This window comes from Prionailurus bengalensis, chromosome B4, assembly GCF_016509475.1.
Source record: "Prionailurus bengalensis isolate Pbe53 chromosome B4, Fcat_Pben_1.1_paternal_pri, whole genome shotgun sequence".
Classification (NCBI taxonomy): Eukaryota; Metazoa; Chordata; class Mammalia; order Carnivora; family Felidae; genus Prionailurus; species Prionailurus bengalensis.
Genome location: NC_057358.1, coordinates 34,604,478 through 34,622,541, shown reverse-complemented (window position 1 = coordinate 34,622,541; position 18,064 = coordinate 34,604,478). Strand labels below are relative to the sequence as shown.

The 18,064-nt window shown below is 43.5% G+C and overlaps 1 protein-coding gene across 1 annotated transcript in view; it reads left to right on the top strand.

Moving 5' to 3' along the window:
- Nucleotides 1-15,096, top strand: part of LOC122473289 (cat eye syndrome critical region protein 2) — a 180,704-nt gene extending 165,608 nt beyond the window's left edge. Inside the window, 3 exon segments of the mRNA XM_043563606.1 lie at nt 5,629-7,048; nt 9,243-9,354; nt 10,094-15,096. Of these exon segments, the coding sequence (XP_043419541.1) occupies nt 5,629-7,048; nt 9,243-9,354; nt 10,094-10,099 (1,538 nt within the window). The 3' untranslated portion in view covers nt 10,100-15,096.
- Nucleotides 15,097-18,064: the final 2,968 nt, after the last annotated feature.

Genomic DNA, 18,064 nt, shown 5'->3' with positions numbered 1-18,064 from the left:
TGCTGATTTCTGTTTCGATCTTTCTGTTCATGTAAGTGTGGTATTAAAGTCTCCTACTATTGGGGCACTTGGGTGACTTAGTTAAGCGCCTGACTCTGTTTCAGCTCAGGTCGTCATCTCACAGTTCGTGAGTTACAAGTCCCACATCCAGCTCTGTGCTGACAGTGCAGAGCCTGCTTTGGATCCTTTTTCTCCCGCTCTGCCCTTCCCCTGCTCTCACATGTGCACACGCTGTCTCTTTCCCTCCCTCCTAACTTCCCTCCCTCCCTCTCTCTCTCAAAATAAATTTTTTTTAATGTTTATTTTTGAAAGACAGAGTGTGAGCCGGGGAGGGACAGGGAGACAGGGAGACACAGAATCTGAAGCAGGCTCCAATCCAGGCTCCAAGCTGTCAGCACAGAGCCTGACGCAGGGCTCAAACTCAAGAGCCATGAGATCATGACCTGAGCCAAAGTCAGCTGCCCAACTGACTGAGCCACCCAGGTACCCCTAAATAAATAAACTTTTAAAAATAAAATAGGGGTGCCTGGGTGGCTCAGTTGGTTAAGTGTCCGACTCTTGATTTCAGCTCGGGTCATGATCTCACGGTTCATGAGTTCGAGCCCCAATGGGGCTCTGCGCTGACAGCATGGAACCTTCTTCAGATTCTCTCCCATCTTTCTGCCCCTCCCCTCCTCATGCCTTCTTTCTCAAAATAAATAAACTTTAAAAAGTTTATGTTAAAAATAATAAAGTCTCCTACTATTATTCCTAGTGATTACTTCCTTATGTTTGTTATTAGTTGCTTTATGTACTTGGGTGCTGCCATGTTAAGTGCATAAATATTTACAGTTGCTGTTTCTTGTTGAATCTGTCCCTTACTGATTATGTAGTGTCCTTTGTCTCTTGTTATTAATAGTCTTTGTTTAAAGTCTGTTTTGTCTGATACAAGTATTGCTACCTGGGCTTTCTTCTGGCATTCGTTTGCATGATAAAGGCTTCTCCTTCCCTTCACTTTCAATCTGTGGGTGTTTTTCAGTCTGAAATGGGTCTCTTATAGGCTGCATATCGATGGGTTTTGTTTTTGTTTTTGTTTTTGTTTTTTTAATCCATTCCATCACCCTGTCTTTTGATTGGAATGTTTAGCCCATTTACATTCAAGGTAATATGTAGGTAGGTACATATTGCTGTTTTGTTACTTGTTTTATGAATGTTTTTGTAGATCCCTGTTCCACTGTTCTTCTCTTGCTCTCTTCTGTCATGACTTAGTGCCTTTCTGTAGTGATAATAGTTGGATTCCTTTCTCTTTATTTTTTGCATATTAGTTGCCAGTTTTTGATCTGTGATTACCATTATGTATGTATGTATATGTATATATATATTTGTATGTGTATTCATATACATTCGCCATCTTCTGCATATAATATGTAAGTTGATGGTCACTTACGTTTGAACCTATTCTTAACTCCCACCATCCCACTCCCAGGTTTTAGGTATATCCTATCATACTTTCTATCCTTTTATTTGTAAATCACTTGACTGATTTTTATAGATATACTTAGTTTTACTGCTTTTGTGCTTCCTACCTTTTTTACTCCTGCTTATGATCTTTCCTTTCCACTCAGTCCCCTTTAACATTTCTCATAGGACTGGTGTAGTGGTCATGAATTCCTTTATTTTTTTATTTTTTTATTTTTGGTCTGGGAAACTCTCCTATTATGAATGAGAGCCTTGCTGAATAGAGTATTCTTGGCTGCTGTTTTTTTTTCTTTCAGAACTTTGAATACATTATACCACTCCCTCTGGCCTGCAAAATTTCTGCTGAAAAATAAGCTGAAACAGGGTTTCCCTTGTATGTAACAGTTTTCTTTTCTCTTGCTACTTTTAAAATTTGTTCTTGGGGCATCTGGGTGGCTCAGTCAGTTAAGCCTCTGACTTTAGCTCAGGTCATGATCTCACAGTCCATTAGTTCAAGCCCCACATGGGGCTCTGTGCTGACAGTTCAGAGCCTGGAGCCGGATTCAGATTCTGTGTCTCCCTTTCTTTCTGCCCCTCCCCCACTCACACTCTGTCTCTGTCTCTCAAAAATGAATAAATGCTAAAAATTTTGGGGAGGGGGTGCCTGGATGGCTCAGTCGCTTAAGCATCCAACTTCGGTTCAGGTCACGATCTCGCGATTTGTGAGTTCGAGCCCTGCTTCAGGCTCTGTGCTGACAGCTCAGAGCCTGGAGCCTGCTTCAGATTCTGTGCCCATCTCCCTGCCCCTCCCATACTCATGCTCTGTCTCTCAATAATAAGTAAACGTTAAAAATTTAAAAAAAATTTTTTTTTAACTTGCTCTTTATTACTACATTTTTGTCATTTTAATTCCTGTGTGTGTCTTCGTGTGAACCTCCTTGGGTTGATTTTGTTGAGGACTCGCTATGCTTCCTAGATCTAAATTTCTGCTTCCTTCCCCAGATTCAGGAAGTTTTCAGCCATTATTTCTTCAAATAAATTTTCTGCCCCCTTTTCTCTCTCTTCTGAGATCCATACACTTGTTGTCACTGAGTTCCCTAAATCTTTTTTTTTTCGCCTGTGAAGCTTGATTGCTTTCCATTACTTGGTCCTCCCAGTCACTGATTTTTTCTTCTGCTTCCTCTAGTCTGTCTGTTTATTCCCTCTAGTGTATTTTTAATTTCAGTTATTGAGTTCTTCATCTCTGATTTGTTTTGTTTTGTTTTGTTTTCTGTTTGCTGAGAGTTTCACTGAAGAGTTCCACTCCTTTCTAACTTGAGTATCTTTATGACCATTACTTTAAATTCTCTATTGAGCATATTACTTACCTGTTTCATTTAGCTCTCTTGCTGTGATTATGTCTTGCTTGGTTCTTTCCTTTGGGACATAGTCCTCTATGTCCTTGTTTTGTCTACCTCTGTGTTAGGAAAGTCAGCTATGTCTCCTGCTCTTAAAAATAGTGGCGTTGTGAAGAAGAGGTCCTGTAGTGCCCTTCAGTGCAGTGTCCCCTGTTCACCACGACCTAGCACCTTAGGGGTGTCTCCTATGTGTGTTGTGTGCACCCTGGTATTGTAGCTGAACCACATTTGCCTTCATTCCAGTTGTGTGCAATAGCTCTCTTTGTCTTGGGTAAGGTTTGATCCCTGTGTTGTCAGTGGCCCAGTCTGGGGCTGCCTTGGGCTTGAGCTGAATCAATCCAGGCATTTGCTAGAGATGCGGTAGCACCAAACTGCTGGGCACTTTCCTTCTATTGTCCTCCGAGAAGCTTTCAGTGGTGGACTTGGCCTTCAGTCAGAACACCTGTCTTCCCCCAGCCCACTGCTAGGGCCATAGTCAGACTGGTATGTGTAGTTATCTTCCCCGTTCTCTGGGGCAGGAGGAGTCTCTTTGCAGTAGTGTTTGGCCTTGTTGGAGCTGCCTGTACCTTGCCAGGCTTGTGCCATCACTTTGGATGGGCTCTGGCCAAGGGTATATTGGAGGGGCCAGGTCAACAGGGCAATGGGGGTAGGGCCCATACAGTTCCAGGAAGCTCCAAGCCAGTCCGATGCAGGAGGGAACTGCAGCTGCCCAGGAAAAGTTCACCTGGGCTTGGATGGAGTGTTTCTGCAGGAGAATGCTGGGGCTGGGCTCTTTGTTAGCAACCCAGGTAACAAGTATTGGCACTGCTCTGATTCCTACAGGTGTCCATCTATCTAGCCTTGGGCGGGGGAGACAATGTTGCCTTTCAACTCTTTTGTTCTTGGAGAGGTGTCCCAAAAATCCCTACCCTCTAGCATACACTCAAGATTAGTAAATAAATCTCCTTACCATATATATACACCAGGTCTTCAAACTGCTGCTTCTAAGCTTTATCTCAGTGGGGCTGTTAATGTTTGTTGTGCTGTCTCTTTTAAGGGCAGGGACTCTGCCTTCCTGTCTCTCCCAGAGCCAAGCCCACTGATTTTTAGTTTCAGGTGTTAAGTCATCCTCCCCCGCCCCCCCCCCCCCCCCCCCGTCCCAGATTGTTGGTCCTCTTTGGTTTTCAAAGCCAAATGTTATGGGAATTCATCTTCCCCATGTAATTTCCTTGTGCCTGGGGTGCCTGCCTTGGGGAACTGCTTCTCTCCTCTCTCTGTGTCTGCTGTATCCTTCCCTCCTGTGGACAGTCCTAGAGTCCATTTGACTCCTGTCAATACCTTTGTTCTTCCTACCCTCTTTGATGTGGCCCCTGCTCTACATATAGCTGTGGGGAGTCTTTTCTTTCAGCCTTAAAGTCATTTTTTGGGTTATTGATACTAATCCTCCTACTCTGACATCTTCCCCAAGGCAGACTTTTTAAAAGTGTTTCTTTTGAGGAGCATCTCAGTGGTTCAGTCAGTTTGAGCATCTGACTTTAGCTCAGGTCATGATCTCACAGTTCATAAGCTTAAGTCCCTCATCAAGCTCTGTGCTGACAGCTTGGAGCCTGGAGCGTGCTTCAGATTCTGTGTCTCCCTCTCTTTCTACCCCTCCCTGCTTGTGCTCTTTCTGTCTCAAAAATAAACATTTTAAGAATTAACAAAAATTTAAAAAAATAAATAAAAGTGTTTCTTTTGAGATAGGGCCTGCTTTGTGAAAACCAGCTCTAACAGAATTGTCTAATACTGATTTCACATGGAGTCTGGAAGAAGCTTTAGAAGTAGAGTCCCTCTGGTGAAACTAGATAAGCCTATATCTTAGTTGCCATGTTTTATGTTGATAAAATAATGATAAGTGTAGATTTAATTTTCATTGTATAGCTCCTGCCTTTGATTTTTGAAGACAGCATTATTAGTTCATTAGTTGACCGAGATTTTAGTTGGTCTTTAAAAGTTGTTATGAATCCTTAATCTTGTCTTTAAAATTTGTTACCAGAATTGTATTTTGATCCACCTGAGCAACAACTCTGTCCTGTTCAAAGGATTGTAATAGTAAGACCATATTTTTGGTTTGATACAATAGCAAGGTAAAGAATTCTGAATTTCTAATTAAGCATTTGAGTCTAGTGAATTAATTTATTTGGGTTTATTAAATTTCTGTAATGTGTTAAAGATGCCTTTCGAGTTTTATCCTGTAGGACATCTTGTTCTCAAGACATCCAGACAAGATATTTTCATTCATTCAGCAAATATCAATTGAGTCCCTGTTTTGTGCAAGTACTAAGAGTGGTAGGGAACAAAAGAAAGTCCCTGCTGCTGTGGAACTTGTGTTCTGAAGGGGCACAAGTCAGGGATCCAGCCCTCTTGATACATACCCATCATGTCCTCGTCCTTCTCATTGTATCTTATTGTATCTCCATATGTGACATGCATCTCTGTGGAATCCATGAGCCATGAATTATCTCCCCCTCACTTAGTGATCTGTGACCACACAAGAAGAGGGAAACAAGGACATCTCCATTCTTTGGCAGACTTTACGAGTAGCTGTAGAGGTGCTAGGTCTTACCTCTTGGTCTATAAGAGGGAGTTTGCAAGGACCTCAATATCATCATCCTTTCCAGGCACTCAATTTCTAGCTGAAGTTTCAATGGCCGCACATCTACCCCAACCCTGTCTCTCCTTATCTGACAGCTTTCATGTTCTTTTTACTACTAACTCCATCAGTGTCATCATTTCAGCTACCGAATTACTATTTTGTTCTGTGTTTCACTTACAGCAGATCCCTTGCCTGGGCTTGAGGAGAAACCACCAAACATTGGTGGTTCAGAGGGCGTGTACCTCAAACAACTACCTCACCCTACACCTCCCTTGCAGACCGACTGTACCAAGCAGAGCTCACCACAAGAAAGGGAAACAGAGGGCCCAGAGCTCAAAAGCGACTCCTCAGATTCTGGAGACAACTGTAAAGCAACAAAGAACAAGAATACCTGGCCCTCAGAGAGCGGCTATACCAGCCCAGCCACTCAAGGATGTATGCGAGACCTCTCCACTCTGGCAGATAGAGGGGCTCTACCTGAAAATGGAGTAGTTGTTGAAGCATCCCCTTGTGGATCAGAGGGGAAGGGCCTTGGTGGTAGTGGTTCAGAAAAACCACTCTGCCCCAGAGGTAAAACACTACAGGAAACCATGCCATGTGCAGGACAGAACCCAGCTACACCTCCCAACACAGACCCCAGTTTGATGGGAGGCACTGTAAGCCAGTTTTCTCCCTTGTACATGCCTGGCCTGGAATACCCAAATTCAGCTACCCATTACCACATCAGTCCAGGCCTGCAAGGTTTGGGCCCTGTGATGGGAAGTAAACCCTCAGTATCCCATCCTCAGCATTTTCCCCCTAGGGGCTTTCAATCTAGCAACCCTCATTCTGGAGTCTTTCCCCGGTATCGCCCCCACCAAGGAATGAGGTATTCCTACCAGTCACCACCTCAGCCTTCCTACCATCACTATCAGCGAACTCCTTATTATCCGTGTCCACAGGGCTTTTCTGACTGGCAAAGACATCTTCATCCCCCGGGAAGCCCAAGTGGGCTCCCACCTAATCCACCTCCCCCACCAAGGCCCCTCTTCTCAGATAAGAGCACCTTGGCTAATCTGCAAGGCTGTGAGACACTGAATGCTGCCTTAACTTCCCCAACCCAAATGGATGCAGTGGCTGCTAAAGTAGTCTCAGCTGATGGGCAGAATCCTGTTCCAGAGGAAGAAAAGCTGGATGAATCTATGGAGAGACCAGAGAGTCCCAAAGAATTTTTAGACCTGGACAACCATAATGCAGCTACCAAGCGACAGAGCTCATTGTCAGCCAATGAATATCTTTATGGAACTCCTCCACCTCTGAGTTCAGGGATGGGATTTGGTTCATCTACTTTCCAACCCCATGGTGTGATGCTACAGACAGGGCCTCCTTATACACCTCAGCGGCCAGCCAGTCATTTCCAGCCCAGAGCTTACTCCTCCCCTGTGGCTGCTCACCCACCTCACCATCCAGTGGCTGCCCAGCCCAACGGCCTCTCTCAGGAGGGCCCCATCTATCGCTGCCAGGAAGATGGCCTGGGTCACTTTCAAGCTGTAATGATGGAACAGATTGGCACTGGAAGTGGAATAAGGGGACCTTTCCAAGAAATGTACAGATCATCAGGGTAAGGTTACATTAGGTGGTTTTTGGGTTGGTTTTTTTTTTTTTGGTTTTTGGGGTTTTTTTGTTTTTCTGAAAAAAGAAATAGATGTTAGTTTTGAAGAGCAAAATGACCTTAGGAATGACGATAAATGTTAGCAGTCTAAGTCCAAGAAAAACATGTGACTCATTGATAATTGAAGACTTAATGGAAGTATATCAGCCTTAGAGTCTGATTTTATCTTTGGCACTTTTTTTCCCTCGTGAAAGTGAATTCGCATTTAAATGACAGATTTTGACCCTGGAAACTTGATAGCTCCAGTTGAGAGCTATAGACAGGCGTCAATATGCTGCTAAGTTCAGATACTCTGACTAGGGTAAAATGGGTCTTTCTCAAATCCTGAGGTTATGGGATCACATGTAATGCTCAGGTTTTATCCCTTATCTGTCATTTCTTCTTAAAACAAGTCAAATACTGTCCCCATAAGAGTTCTTGCAAATAGTGATGAGGTGACCTATGATCCATGAAATTTTCAAATTAATAATATATAAAAGGTGGTTAAATGAAGTTGTTTATATAAAGTTATAAAGCCTAGGGGCACCTGGGTGGCCCAGTTGGTTAAATATCCAACTCGATTTCAGTCAGGTCATGATTTCAGAGTTCATGCGGTTGAGCCCGGAGTCAGGCTCCGCACTGAGGGTGGAAGGGTGGAGCCTGCTTAGGATTCTCTCTCTCTCTCTCTGCCTCTACCCCACTTGTTTTCTCGCTCTCTCTCAAAATACTTAAACTTAAAAAAAAAAAAAATGAAGTTATGAAGCTTAATCTTAAAACCAATACCATCCAACTTAATGTGCCTCTCTTCAGTGCCAACCTAAGAAGACCTTACCTCCAAAACCTCTCCCCCATTTAATGTTGTGCCCTGTTTGTTTTATGCCTCACTAAGTACATTATGTTTCTTTTCTTTGTCTTTTCTTTTAAACCATTGGGAAGTAAGTTGCAGACATCCTGACCCTTTTTCCCTAAATATGTCAGCATGCATCTGCTAAGAATAACGACATTTTCCTGGAGCACAATCTCAAACTATTTTCACACCCAAGGAAAATAACACTAATAGTATTTAATACAGAGTTCTTACTTAATTTCTCCAGTTGTCCTCAAAATATCTTTTAAAAAAATTTTTTTTAATGTTTATTTATTATTGAGAGAGAGACAGAGCATGAGCAGGGGAGGGGCAGAGAGAGGAGGAGACACAGAATCCTAAACAGGCTCCAGGCTCTGAGCTGTCAGCACAGAGCCCAATGCGGGGCTCAAACCCACAGACCGTGAGATCATGACCTGAGCTGCAGTCGGATGCTCAACCGACTGAGCCACCCAGGCGCCCCTCAAAATATCTTTTAAAACTACATTTGTTGGGGCACCTGAGTGGTTCAGCTAGTTAAGTGTCTTACTTCAGCTCAGGTCATGATCTCAAGGTTCATGAGTTCGAACCCCACAACGGGCACTGTGCTGATGCTCAGAGCCTGCTGCCTGCTTCAGATTCTCATTCTCTCTCTCTCTCTCTCTCTCTCTCTCTCTCTCTCTCTGCCCCTCCCCTGCTCACGCTCTGTCATTCTCGAAAAATGAAACATTGAAGCTACATTTCTTTGTTTTATTTTTTTTTCCCATCCAGGATTCATTTAAGGTTAATGTATATGTTTGGTTGCTATGTCTGTTTAATCTCTTAGTTTGAGACATTTATGCTATCATTGTTTTGTTTTCTTTTGTTTTTCAAAGACTCCAGGCTAGTTCTTATGTAGACTGTCCCAGTCTCTGGATTCTTCTCATTGTTTCCTCATGTTTGGAGTCCAATTAAACATTTGTCAAGAACACTACATAGGTGGTGTCATGTACTTACTTTTTTTTTTTTTTTTAAGTTGGCTTCACGCCCAGCATGGAGCCCAACATCATGCTTGAACTCAACCCTGAGATCAAGATCTGAGCTGAGATCAAGGATGGGATGCTTAACCGACTGAGCCACCTAGGTGCCCCAGTGTCATATACTTCTTATTGCATCTCATCTGGAGGCACACGATGGCACTTTGTCCCAGTATTGATTTCAAGTTTGATTACCTAGATAATTAAGGCAGTATCTGCCAGATTTTTGTGATTAAAGTGTCTCTTTTCATTTTTAATTAATGTGTCTTCATTAATTCTTAACTATGCTTTCTTGTGGCTACAGAATGCAAATGCATCCGGTCCAGTCACAGTCCTCGTTCCCAAAGACCCCAGCACCAGCAACGTCACAGGAAGAGCTGCCACCACATAAACCCCCAACACTTCCTCTTGATCAGGTAAAAATTACCAACAATTAGAATTTTTGTTATTCTTCGAGGTGGCAGGGAATAGTTTATTGTGAATTTGTTGTGATTCTGAAAAAATCTTTTAAGGTGTTCTGGGAAGTGCTTCATGTCCTACTGGCAGCCAAGTAAAAAGGGCCCCTCGGGCCCTGTGCTCCAAGTAGATTCAGTGGTGGGAAAAGCCAGGAGAAGATGACCTCGGAAGTAGCTCCTGTGCTGTCTCCGTATGTTCCTTTTTTCTGTCCTTGTGGTAACCAGCTATTTGGGGTTGTTTAAGCCTCATGTTTCCTAACTGGCCACTAGCATTTATTTTGATAAGATAGCTTTGTTTTTTTTTTATTCTACCAATTTCATCTTAGAGAGACTGGTTAGTCCAGTTTTAAAAGAACTGTAGCTACCTTCAAGTGCTGCTTTTCTGTCAGGCACCGTGCTAAGGGTTTCTGCATGCAGCATCTCATTTAATCTCTGCCGTGAATTAATTATCTTCACCGACATCAGTTCCATTCCCTAATGTGCAAGAAATCCCACAGCTCCTGAGTGACGAGGTTGGGGTCTGGATCAGGAGGTCCAGAATTTTAGATCCCACACTCCAGAAGTAAACTGTGATGGCTGAAACCAAAACCAAGCCATTTTTCAGGTGGAGAGGAATGTGTACAGCTCTTCAGCTTACTTAATTTTTTTAAACAATACAGCTGTCAATTTTGTTTACATTGTCTTTATTTGCTTCTCTCAGAGCTAGTCCAAGGAGGAAATAAACCCCAAGGAAACAGAAAGCTGCGCATGAAGACTGGAACATGGAGAATTTAGGGGAACAGTCCCTGCCCATCTCTGTTCCTGTTCCCCCGCCACACCCCTTCACAGTGCATCACTCGTGCCATCCAAGAGCTGGAGCCATTCCCAGAGTCCTAGACTAACACCAGCTTGCACTGGTCCTTGGGCAGGGATCTTTGCATGGCTGATAGTTAAAAACAGATGAACTGAAATTAGTGACAGCTTTTCTAAGTCCTGAGACTCTTTTTTCAGGGAAGATCATCCTAAACTTGGGGGAGGGGTCATACTTATGAATGGAGTGGTGCTTGTAAACTTTCATGAGCAGCTAAACTCAGGTATATATTTGGGGAAGGGACTACTCGTAGTATTAATGTGTTTGGAGCTGGGTCCAGTTTACAGAATTTTCATGTTGCCTTTTAAAAATAATTTTTGTTGTTGGTGGTGAATGTATTGTACATAAAGTGGGAAGGGTGGGTGGGGGTGTGGAAGAAATGGAAGTCCTAACTATGGTGGGCACGCAGCACTAGAGTGATCCTCATTTGTTTACAATCATATCACACTGAATACTTTCAGGAGCTGGAGAAGAGGGTAGGGTAAATTTACTCTTGTAAAATGTCACTATTTCCTCAGTGGCTAGCAGTCCTTTGTTAGCTAAAGGCCTTCTTTCCGATCAGCTGTAGAGGGTACCATTGCACTACACCCTGGTTGTGGGCTTTCTCCATTGGAAGGCAGAGTGCTCTCACATGTTCTACCAGGAGCGTCTGCCCACAAGACTGGCTTCCCTCTCATCCAGTGGCCTAAATCCTGGATTTCAGAGAGCAGTGCCCTTCCTGATTTGCCACCAGCCCTACCAGATAGTTGTAAACCAATATCAGGAATTGGGGTCACTAGAGTGTTTTGCTTATTAAAATACAAAATGAATCATCCTCGTCACAGACCTGCTGGGACTGTGATCTGGTAGGCATCACACAAAGCTTTCTGACACGAAACACATTTTGTGGAAGTGACTACTCAGGTTTGTATATGTTAGTACAATAAAGAAATTGCACAGTTTTGAATAGGAAAAATGTATTCTATAGATTTACAGGTTGAATTTAGGAATATCTTGGTATATATAGGTTTTATTCATTTTAAGTGAATCATAGTAAGATAAGTCATGGTGATTTAAAATAGCTTTCAGGAACAAGTTCTTGGAAATCATTTGTCATACCTGTGATAGGAAACAATTTTACAGTATTAAATTACTTTGTTACAGTTTTAGAAGTGAATTACACTGGATTGTCCCTGGTTAGCATTCTATATTTGATTTTAGCTGAGATGCCACCAAAGTTAGGACTCCTATGTTTTAAACTTTTGAATATCCCACAAAGAAAAAAATAAGACTAAGGAAAAATGCCCTGAAATTACAGGTTTTTGTAAAGAATAGCATATTTTTAAGCATGCCTTTGGGATAGTAGAAAAGCTTCCATATATTATTAATCTGCCCTAGTTTCTTACAAATTCAGCCTTGTGAGGGGCCAGTAGAATCTTTTCCCTCCAATTCCAGCATCATTGATGAAACGTGGAGCCAACATGTTTAAAGTTTGCTAAGCGTGTGCTATCAGGAAGAGAAACAAATTGGAAATAATCCATGTTATACCGATGGAAACCCAAGATACCAGCTCCAGTGTAATGGAGACTCATAAAAATAAGGGAATGCTTTTGACCTGGCGTTGTGGCTCACAGCTCAGGTAGGATTAAGAGTTGCATAGGGAACACAGGGAGCCTTTAAGATACAATGCACAAAAATACAAGTTTTTCTGTAATAGACTTCAGTTTTAAATTTGATGTGCTTTTATGTGGAATGAGTTTTGAGCCTGTGTTCTCATTTGATCCTAATTCTTGTTAGAGAGCTATCACTGGCATAATCTGGTTTGGAGGAGTGAAGAGGTCAGCCTTATCCCTGTAGGAAGAACAGATTCCATGTTAGCCCCTAAGCTAGTGTAAGCTAGAATGGCCGAAGCATTACCTCTTCTGTTTTTGTGTTTGTGTAGAAGCAGGGAGGAGAGAAAGACCAACTGGTCTTGACAGCTGGTTTGGGTCTGTTTAGAGCTGGTCTAGGCCCAGAGCCTTGTGCTGGTGACAGCCTTTCTCTTTTTGCATGAAAGCTGGTTTGGGTGAGAGGCCTCTGGCTGCTGTATAACTGGGAGCACAGTGAGCACAGGGTCTGTTCCCCTGGCACCAAAGTTGGAGGCATTGCTTTGTGCTGAATGACCCTGGGGCGTGGGTAGGAGCGGACCATAAGCAATAGTTGGGTTGATTTGTTCCCTTTCCTTCCACCCACTCAAGATAACCTTTTCTCCACACTCCCCCAGCCCCTCACCCCCTGTTCCCTGTTGCTAGAAGCTGTGAACAATATAGGAAGAAATCCATAAATTCTTACATCCTTAACCTCCCTTCTCAGTATGTAGAGAGGTGAGAAGGTATTAAGGAAGAAGAGTATCAAGGATTGAACTACTGTTTCATATCGTAACACTGGGAACAAGGGCAACAGCAAACTTGTCAGCCTTGTTGCATCCCATGTGGGAATTGGGTCATGCATTACAGGTCCCAGCACTTCAGCCCTTGTCTGGTATATCCTGAGCTTTTACTGGTCTTTGAAGTGCAGATCTACTAAAAGCAGTCAGGAGCTGAAAGATTGCAGGAACACATGTGACCGTTGAGCTGCTGTGAACCACTGATCCGCAGGACCTCTTTCCTTGTCTTTCTCCTTTGGCACTTCTCTTCCCAAGTGTCTTAAGCAGATGCAAATGCATTTGCCATCTTCTCCATAATGGGGATGATGGTCATGTGATATGCTGTAACTAGAAAGTAGTGTGTGAGGAGGTCCTAAAAATGACCTTTCTCAGGCTAGAAGGACTTTCACACGGTGGGTCAGTGTGCTGGCTCTCAGCTCTCAGTAGTCTGCAGAAGGGGATAGCTGGGGTCCACGGGTAATGAGAATACTCTCACACCTGTTTGATTTGATAGTCATGGCTAGCCTTTATTAGACTTGTTAATAAGTTAGAATCTGTTTCCCTAAGACCCAAGAGAAATAAATGATCCAGAAAGAAAAGTAAAGCCTTTTGGAAGGTTTCTGTTTGGGTTTTTGTTTTTGTTTTCCATCAGAGTCTGTTCATTTAAAAAGTAGCTGTTGGCTAAAATTATGGTAGATGCATGTGAAGAGTAAATGAGGGCAAAATACGCAGATCCATAGAACTTTCCATCCCACTTTCTAAAAATAAAATTAAAGCCACTCCACCTCTCCTTAATCACGTTGGTTTAGTTCTTCTGGCAGTGCACATGAGCTTGTTATTAAGGATTCTTTTTCCTCAGTGAGCCCAAGTCAGACTGCGCTCCAAAGGCAAAACTCTTTCATGCTCATCTTCATTTTTACATTTATTGAAAACCTCAAGACCCATAGTATGTATGTGCCTTAGTTCACTCACACCTCAGCTTGAAATGTCATTGTGCCGTAGCTTAGCCCTCAGACCTTGGAAATGCTTCTCTTGACTAAGCATGTGGTGGTGTTATCCCATGGCGTTGTCTGCTGTGTAATTTTTCCTGCTAATTCCTATGGAGTCCAAGAGTATGTCCAAAACACATACTCCAAAACAAAGCGCTGTCCAAAACACGCAAAATCCCAGTGTTGCAGTCACCACAGATGTCAGAAACAAGCTTTTAATCCATACCACTAGGTTGAAATTTTTCCCTTTTTTTTTTTAATGGAAGTTCAAATCTATAAATAATAAACTGCTCTTAAGACCTAATCTGAATTTCACAGGAAGTCTTAACCCAGCAGTCCCAAGGCAAGGACAGTCACATAGTGTCAGAATCCTGTCATGCTTTCAAAGAAACTGTTTTCAAAGAAATGAAAGGCTTAGAGTTTTCTAGCATTATTGCTACCCCCTGCGTTGTGACCGAGTGTCAGTGCATTCGCCCCCTGCCAGATTCTGCATGGGCCTCCACTGAGGAAGTCAGCTCCGTGTGCGTGTGAGTCAGGATTGTGCCACTGTCGGGGGTTCTGGGATGCAGGGTCCCTGTGGATAGCTCTCTGTTCAACACTCCAGTGAGGATACTGGGAATCTTGGCTGAGCATGCAGAGGCTTTTATTCCGGGGCTCACATCACTGTCTAGGAACTAAGAATGTGATTGAGGCTTGCTGCATGAGAAGAAACCCCTTTTTCTTTTCTAGTGGGTTGGACTCTAACATGGAGCCTTAGGACACCCAGCCTTGCCCTGCTTTCCCATTGGGAAAACGGAACTTGAGTGAACATTTCTGCATCCCATCTCTCATGAAGCTGTGACGCAAGCCTTAGCTCCAGGTTGCGTGTTCATCTGTCTCTGCTTTGTAGGCCTTTGCTAAACAGACATTAGTGAGGCTGTCTCCCCAGCTAGTCTTGGTCTCTCACTGTGTACCAGGGGACTGACTGAACCTTTATGTAGAAATACCTGAGAAGCAGCTGATTGTCCTGCATGTGTTTTTGAAAAGGGCGGGATGGGGTTGGGAACAGGGGCGTGGATAATAAGTTATTGAAGTGCTGAACCCCGTTCAGTGTCCTCCGTGTGACCCCTTTCCCCTAGCTGGGACCTGGGTACCTCACTCTCCTGCCTTGCACACAGCTCCTGGGAGCCCAGGCCAGTCTCCACCAGCCTGCGGCACAGTGTCAGGGATTCTTTGCTCCTGCTGCAAAAGCCGTGAGAACTTTCCTGGCCAGTACTGGAAAGGGGAATGCTATTTATTTTTATATTGTGTATATTTTGTTGTGGTCTGCTGATTCCCTGTTTCACTGAGAGCGACACTTACCTCAATAGTTAGTTCGATATTGTGTGTTGGATAATTTTTTAAAATAACTTTTTAAAAAGCTTTTTGATCCTCAGAGATCTGTAGATTTTATTTCCATATGAACTGGTTATTTTGTATAAAGTACATTCTTAAAATAGCAAGGCTCTGATACGTGTGAGTTGTGTGTGTCCGTGTGTCACTTTTATCATCGGGAAGGTTTGAACTAGGCCCCAGTGCCACCACCCATCTCCCCTGGCTTCATCAAGACGGGCAGGCGGTGTTGGGGCAGACAGCAGAGTGTGCCCTGGGCAGGTGATGGCGGTGCATGCTCTGTGGAGAGCCTCAGAACGGCACGAAAACTGGCAGTTCCACATGATGTCTGGGATACAGTACCCCCCAGCCAGCCCCATCAACACCCACCTTGTTGCGCCCACTCCCAATACCACCCACAGACCCCCAGCCCTTGGTACACACCTTTGACACACTTGTATACACTACTTTTGCTCTCCTTCCAAGATCTAGGGCAGCCTGGAGTCTGGCAGGCAGCTGTGTGTGAATTACAGGTGGTCCGAAGTGGGAGCTGCAAGGCTAGGTAAGCAGGGGCTCTTCTACCTGTTCTACCTGCCCGGTTCATTTAGGTTTTATTTCCAGTTCCTAGGAGGGTTTTTGTTACGGGGGAGAGGGAGAATAGATAAAAAGTGGCCACCTTGGGACAACTGACTGGCCCAGTCATGGAACATATGACTCATTCTCAGGGTCGTGAGTTTGAGCCCTACGTTGGTTATAGATTGCTTGAAAAAAAAAAGAACAAGGAAGCCATCTTAAAGTAGCTGTAATCCCAAAACCCCACAATTTCTGGACTGTTTTATCCTTACTTGGCCTTGTGAGTAATCTCATTCAGTAAAAATTCTACCACAAACAGTACCAGTTTCCAACTCTGTTGTTCACTCAGTTTTACCACTTTCCAGGACAGTGACAGATCTCTCTTGACCTCCCGATTATGTGGTATTAAGTTATCCCTATTGATCTATTATTATTGACTAACATATATTTGAGACTTCTGTCGACTGCTTTAAAACTGTACTTTCCAGGGGCGCCTGGGTGGCTCAGTCGGTTAAGTGGCTGACTTTGGCTCAGTTCATGATTTTGCGGTTCCTGAGTTTGAGCCCCGCATCGGGCTCTGTGCTGACCGCTCAGAGCCTGGAGCCTGTTTCAGATTCTGTGTCTCCCTCTCTCTGACCCTGCCCCGTTCATGCTCTGTCTCTCTGTCTCAAAAATAAATAAATGTTAAAGAAAAAATAAAAGTGTACCTTCCATAAAAAGTATTTTTCCTAGGGGCGCCTGGGTGGTTCAGTCGGTTGAGCGTCCGACCTTGGCTCAGTCATGATCTCTCAGTTTGAGTTCAAGCCCCTGTCGGGCTCTGTGCTGACGGCTCGGAGCCTGGAGCCTGCTTTGGATTCTGTGTCTCCCACTCTCTCTGCCCCTCCCCTCTGCTCACTCTTTGTCTTTCTGGCTCTCAAAAATAAATAAACCTTTAAAAATATTTTTCCTAAAAAATATATCAGTCACATTTTCTAGTTTAGTTGAATTTCCATATAATTTTTTTTCTTAATGTTTATTTATTTTTGAGAGAGAGAGACACAGAATCCAAAGCAGGCTTCAGGTTCTGAGCTGTCAGCCCGACACAGGGCTCAAACTCACAAACCATGAGATCATGACCTCACCCGAAGTCAGAAACTTAACCAACTAAACCACCCAGGCGCCCCTAATTTCCATATGATTTTTGAAGCAAAAAAAAAAAAAAAAACACCACCAACTTTAAGTGAAAATCATTAGTAAACCCCAGACTTGACATGATGCTGGTTAGATGTTTTGCAGTGTCTCCTTTTGCACTGGTGGGACAGGGTGGGTGGGCCACTCACTGCTCTGGCCTGGCTTCCTTTGTTGTCATGGCAACTGTGACACTGACATGGTCTACATCTACTCCCAGTTCGTATTAGTATCACATCCTTACGATGCATGAAAAAACTAATTGCTGACTTCTGGATTCCTAACTGCAACCACTTCTGTGACCTGAATTCCTCACCAAGCAAAGGGTAAAATTCTTTGTTTCAGCTAATGATCGGGTTTAATTTACTTTGTAATAGGAACTTAGCTCTTAGCTTAGTGCCCCTAGAGTGTTCCCAGATTTATCTCCTTGGGATCAAAACAAAGTATCTTCCACAAGTGAACAGTGTTTCAAAATTTGATACAGTAGGCAGTGTTAATCCAGCTCTATTTTTGGAACTATGATTTGACATTAACGCTTATTAAACCCTATGTGTACATAACTTACACAACAGTTATAATCGGTGAGCTGCTTACTTCAAATTGGAGCATGAAAAGAAAGCCGGCAGGGCAAGATTTAGGGAAAACGAAGGAAGTCACAAATTGTCCATGAGGATTAGTCTCAAAACTCTGTGGAACTTTCTTTTTTGACATTTGGAAACATCCAAAGTGCTTCTCTTGTTAAGCGTTAGTGTCTTATGTCTCTAAACCAATTCCTGTCATTGGGGAAGGAAAGTATCTTAATTATATAAACAAGTAGCCCCTATAGGGTTCAGTTTTGTCATAATCTACACTCTCTGGGAGTGGTATTAACAGAATGGAGAAAATAACCCACAGTTGGACTCTTTTGGAAGTCAACCTTCACCCTTTAATCTAACTAGAGGTGAAAGACCTATGTCAGTAAACTGTTGTGCAAGGGGTGCCTTTGGAAGAAGTGCCATTGGACCTTTTCTCCCCGAGGCTGGATTCTAGACCAACTGGGAATGAGGCAGAGCTCTGAGTGTCCAGACTGCTGTAGCCTGCATTGTCCCCTCCCCCATGGGATTCTCTGTAGATTGGCCATGCAGGTCTGTTTCCCTGGCCTCATGATTTTCCCTTGGGTTTTTTAATGGAGAACATCTGTGTGTGTTTTAGTCCCCTCTCTGCTTACCAATGCTCACTCTAGTTTCCTTAGGCAATTTTCACGAAAACCTTCAGTGTAAGATGGACTGTGAAATACCAGCCAAGGAGGCAGCTGGAAAATCCCCAGATTTGGCTATTGTGTGCTGAAATCCCAGCCCCCTTCTGTTTCCATGACCTGCA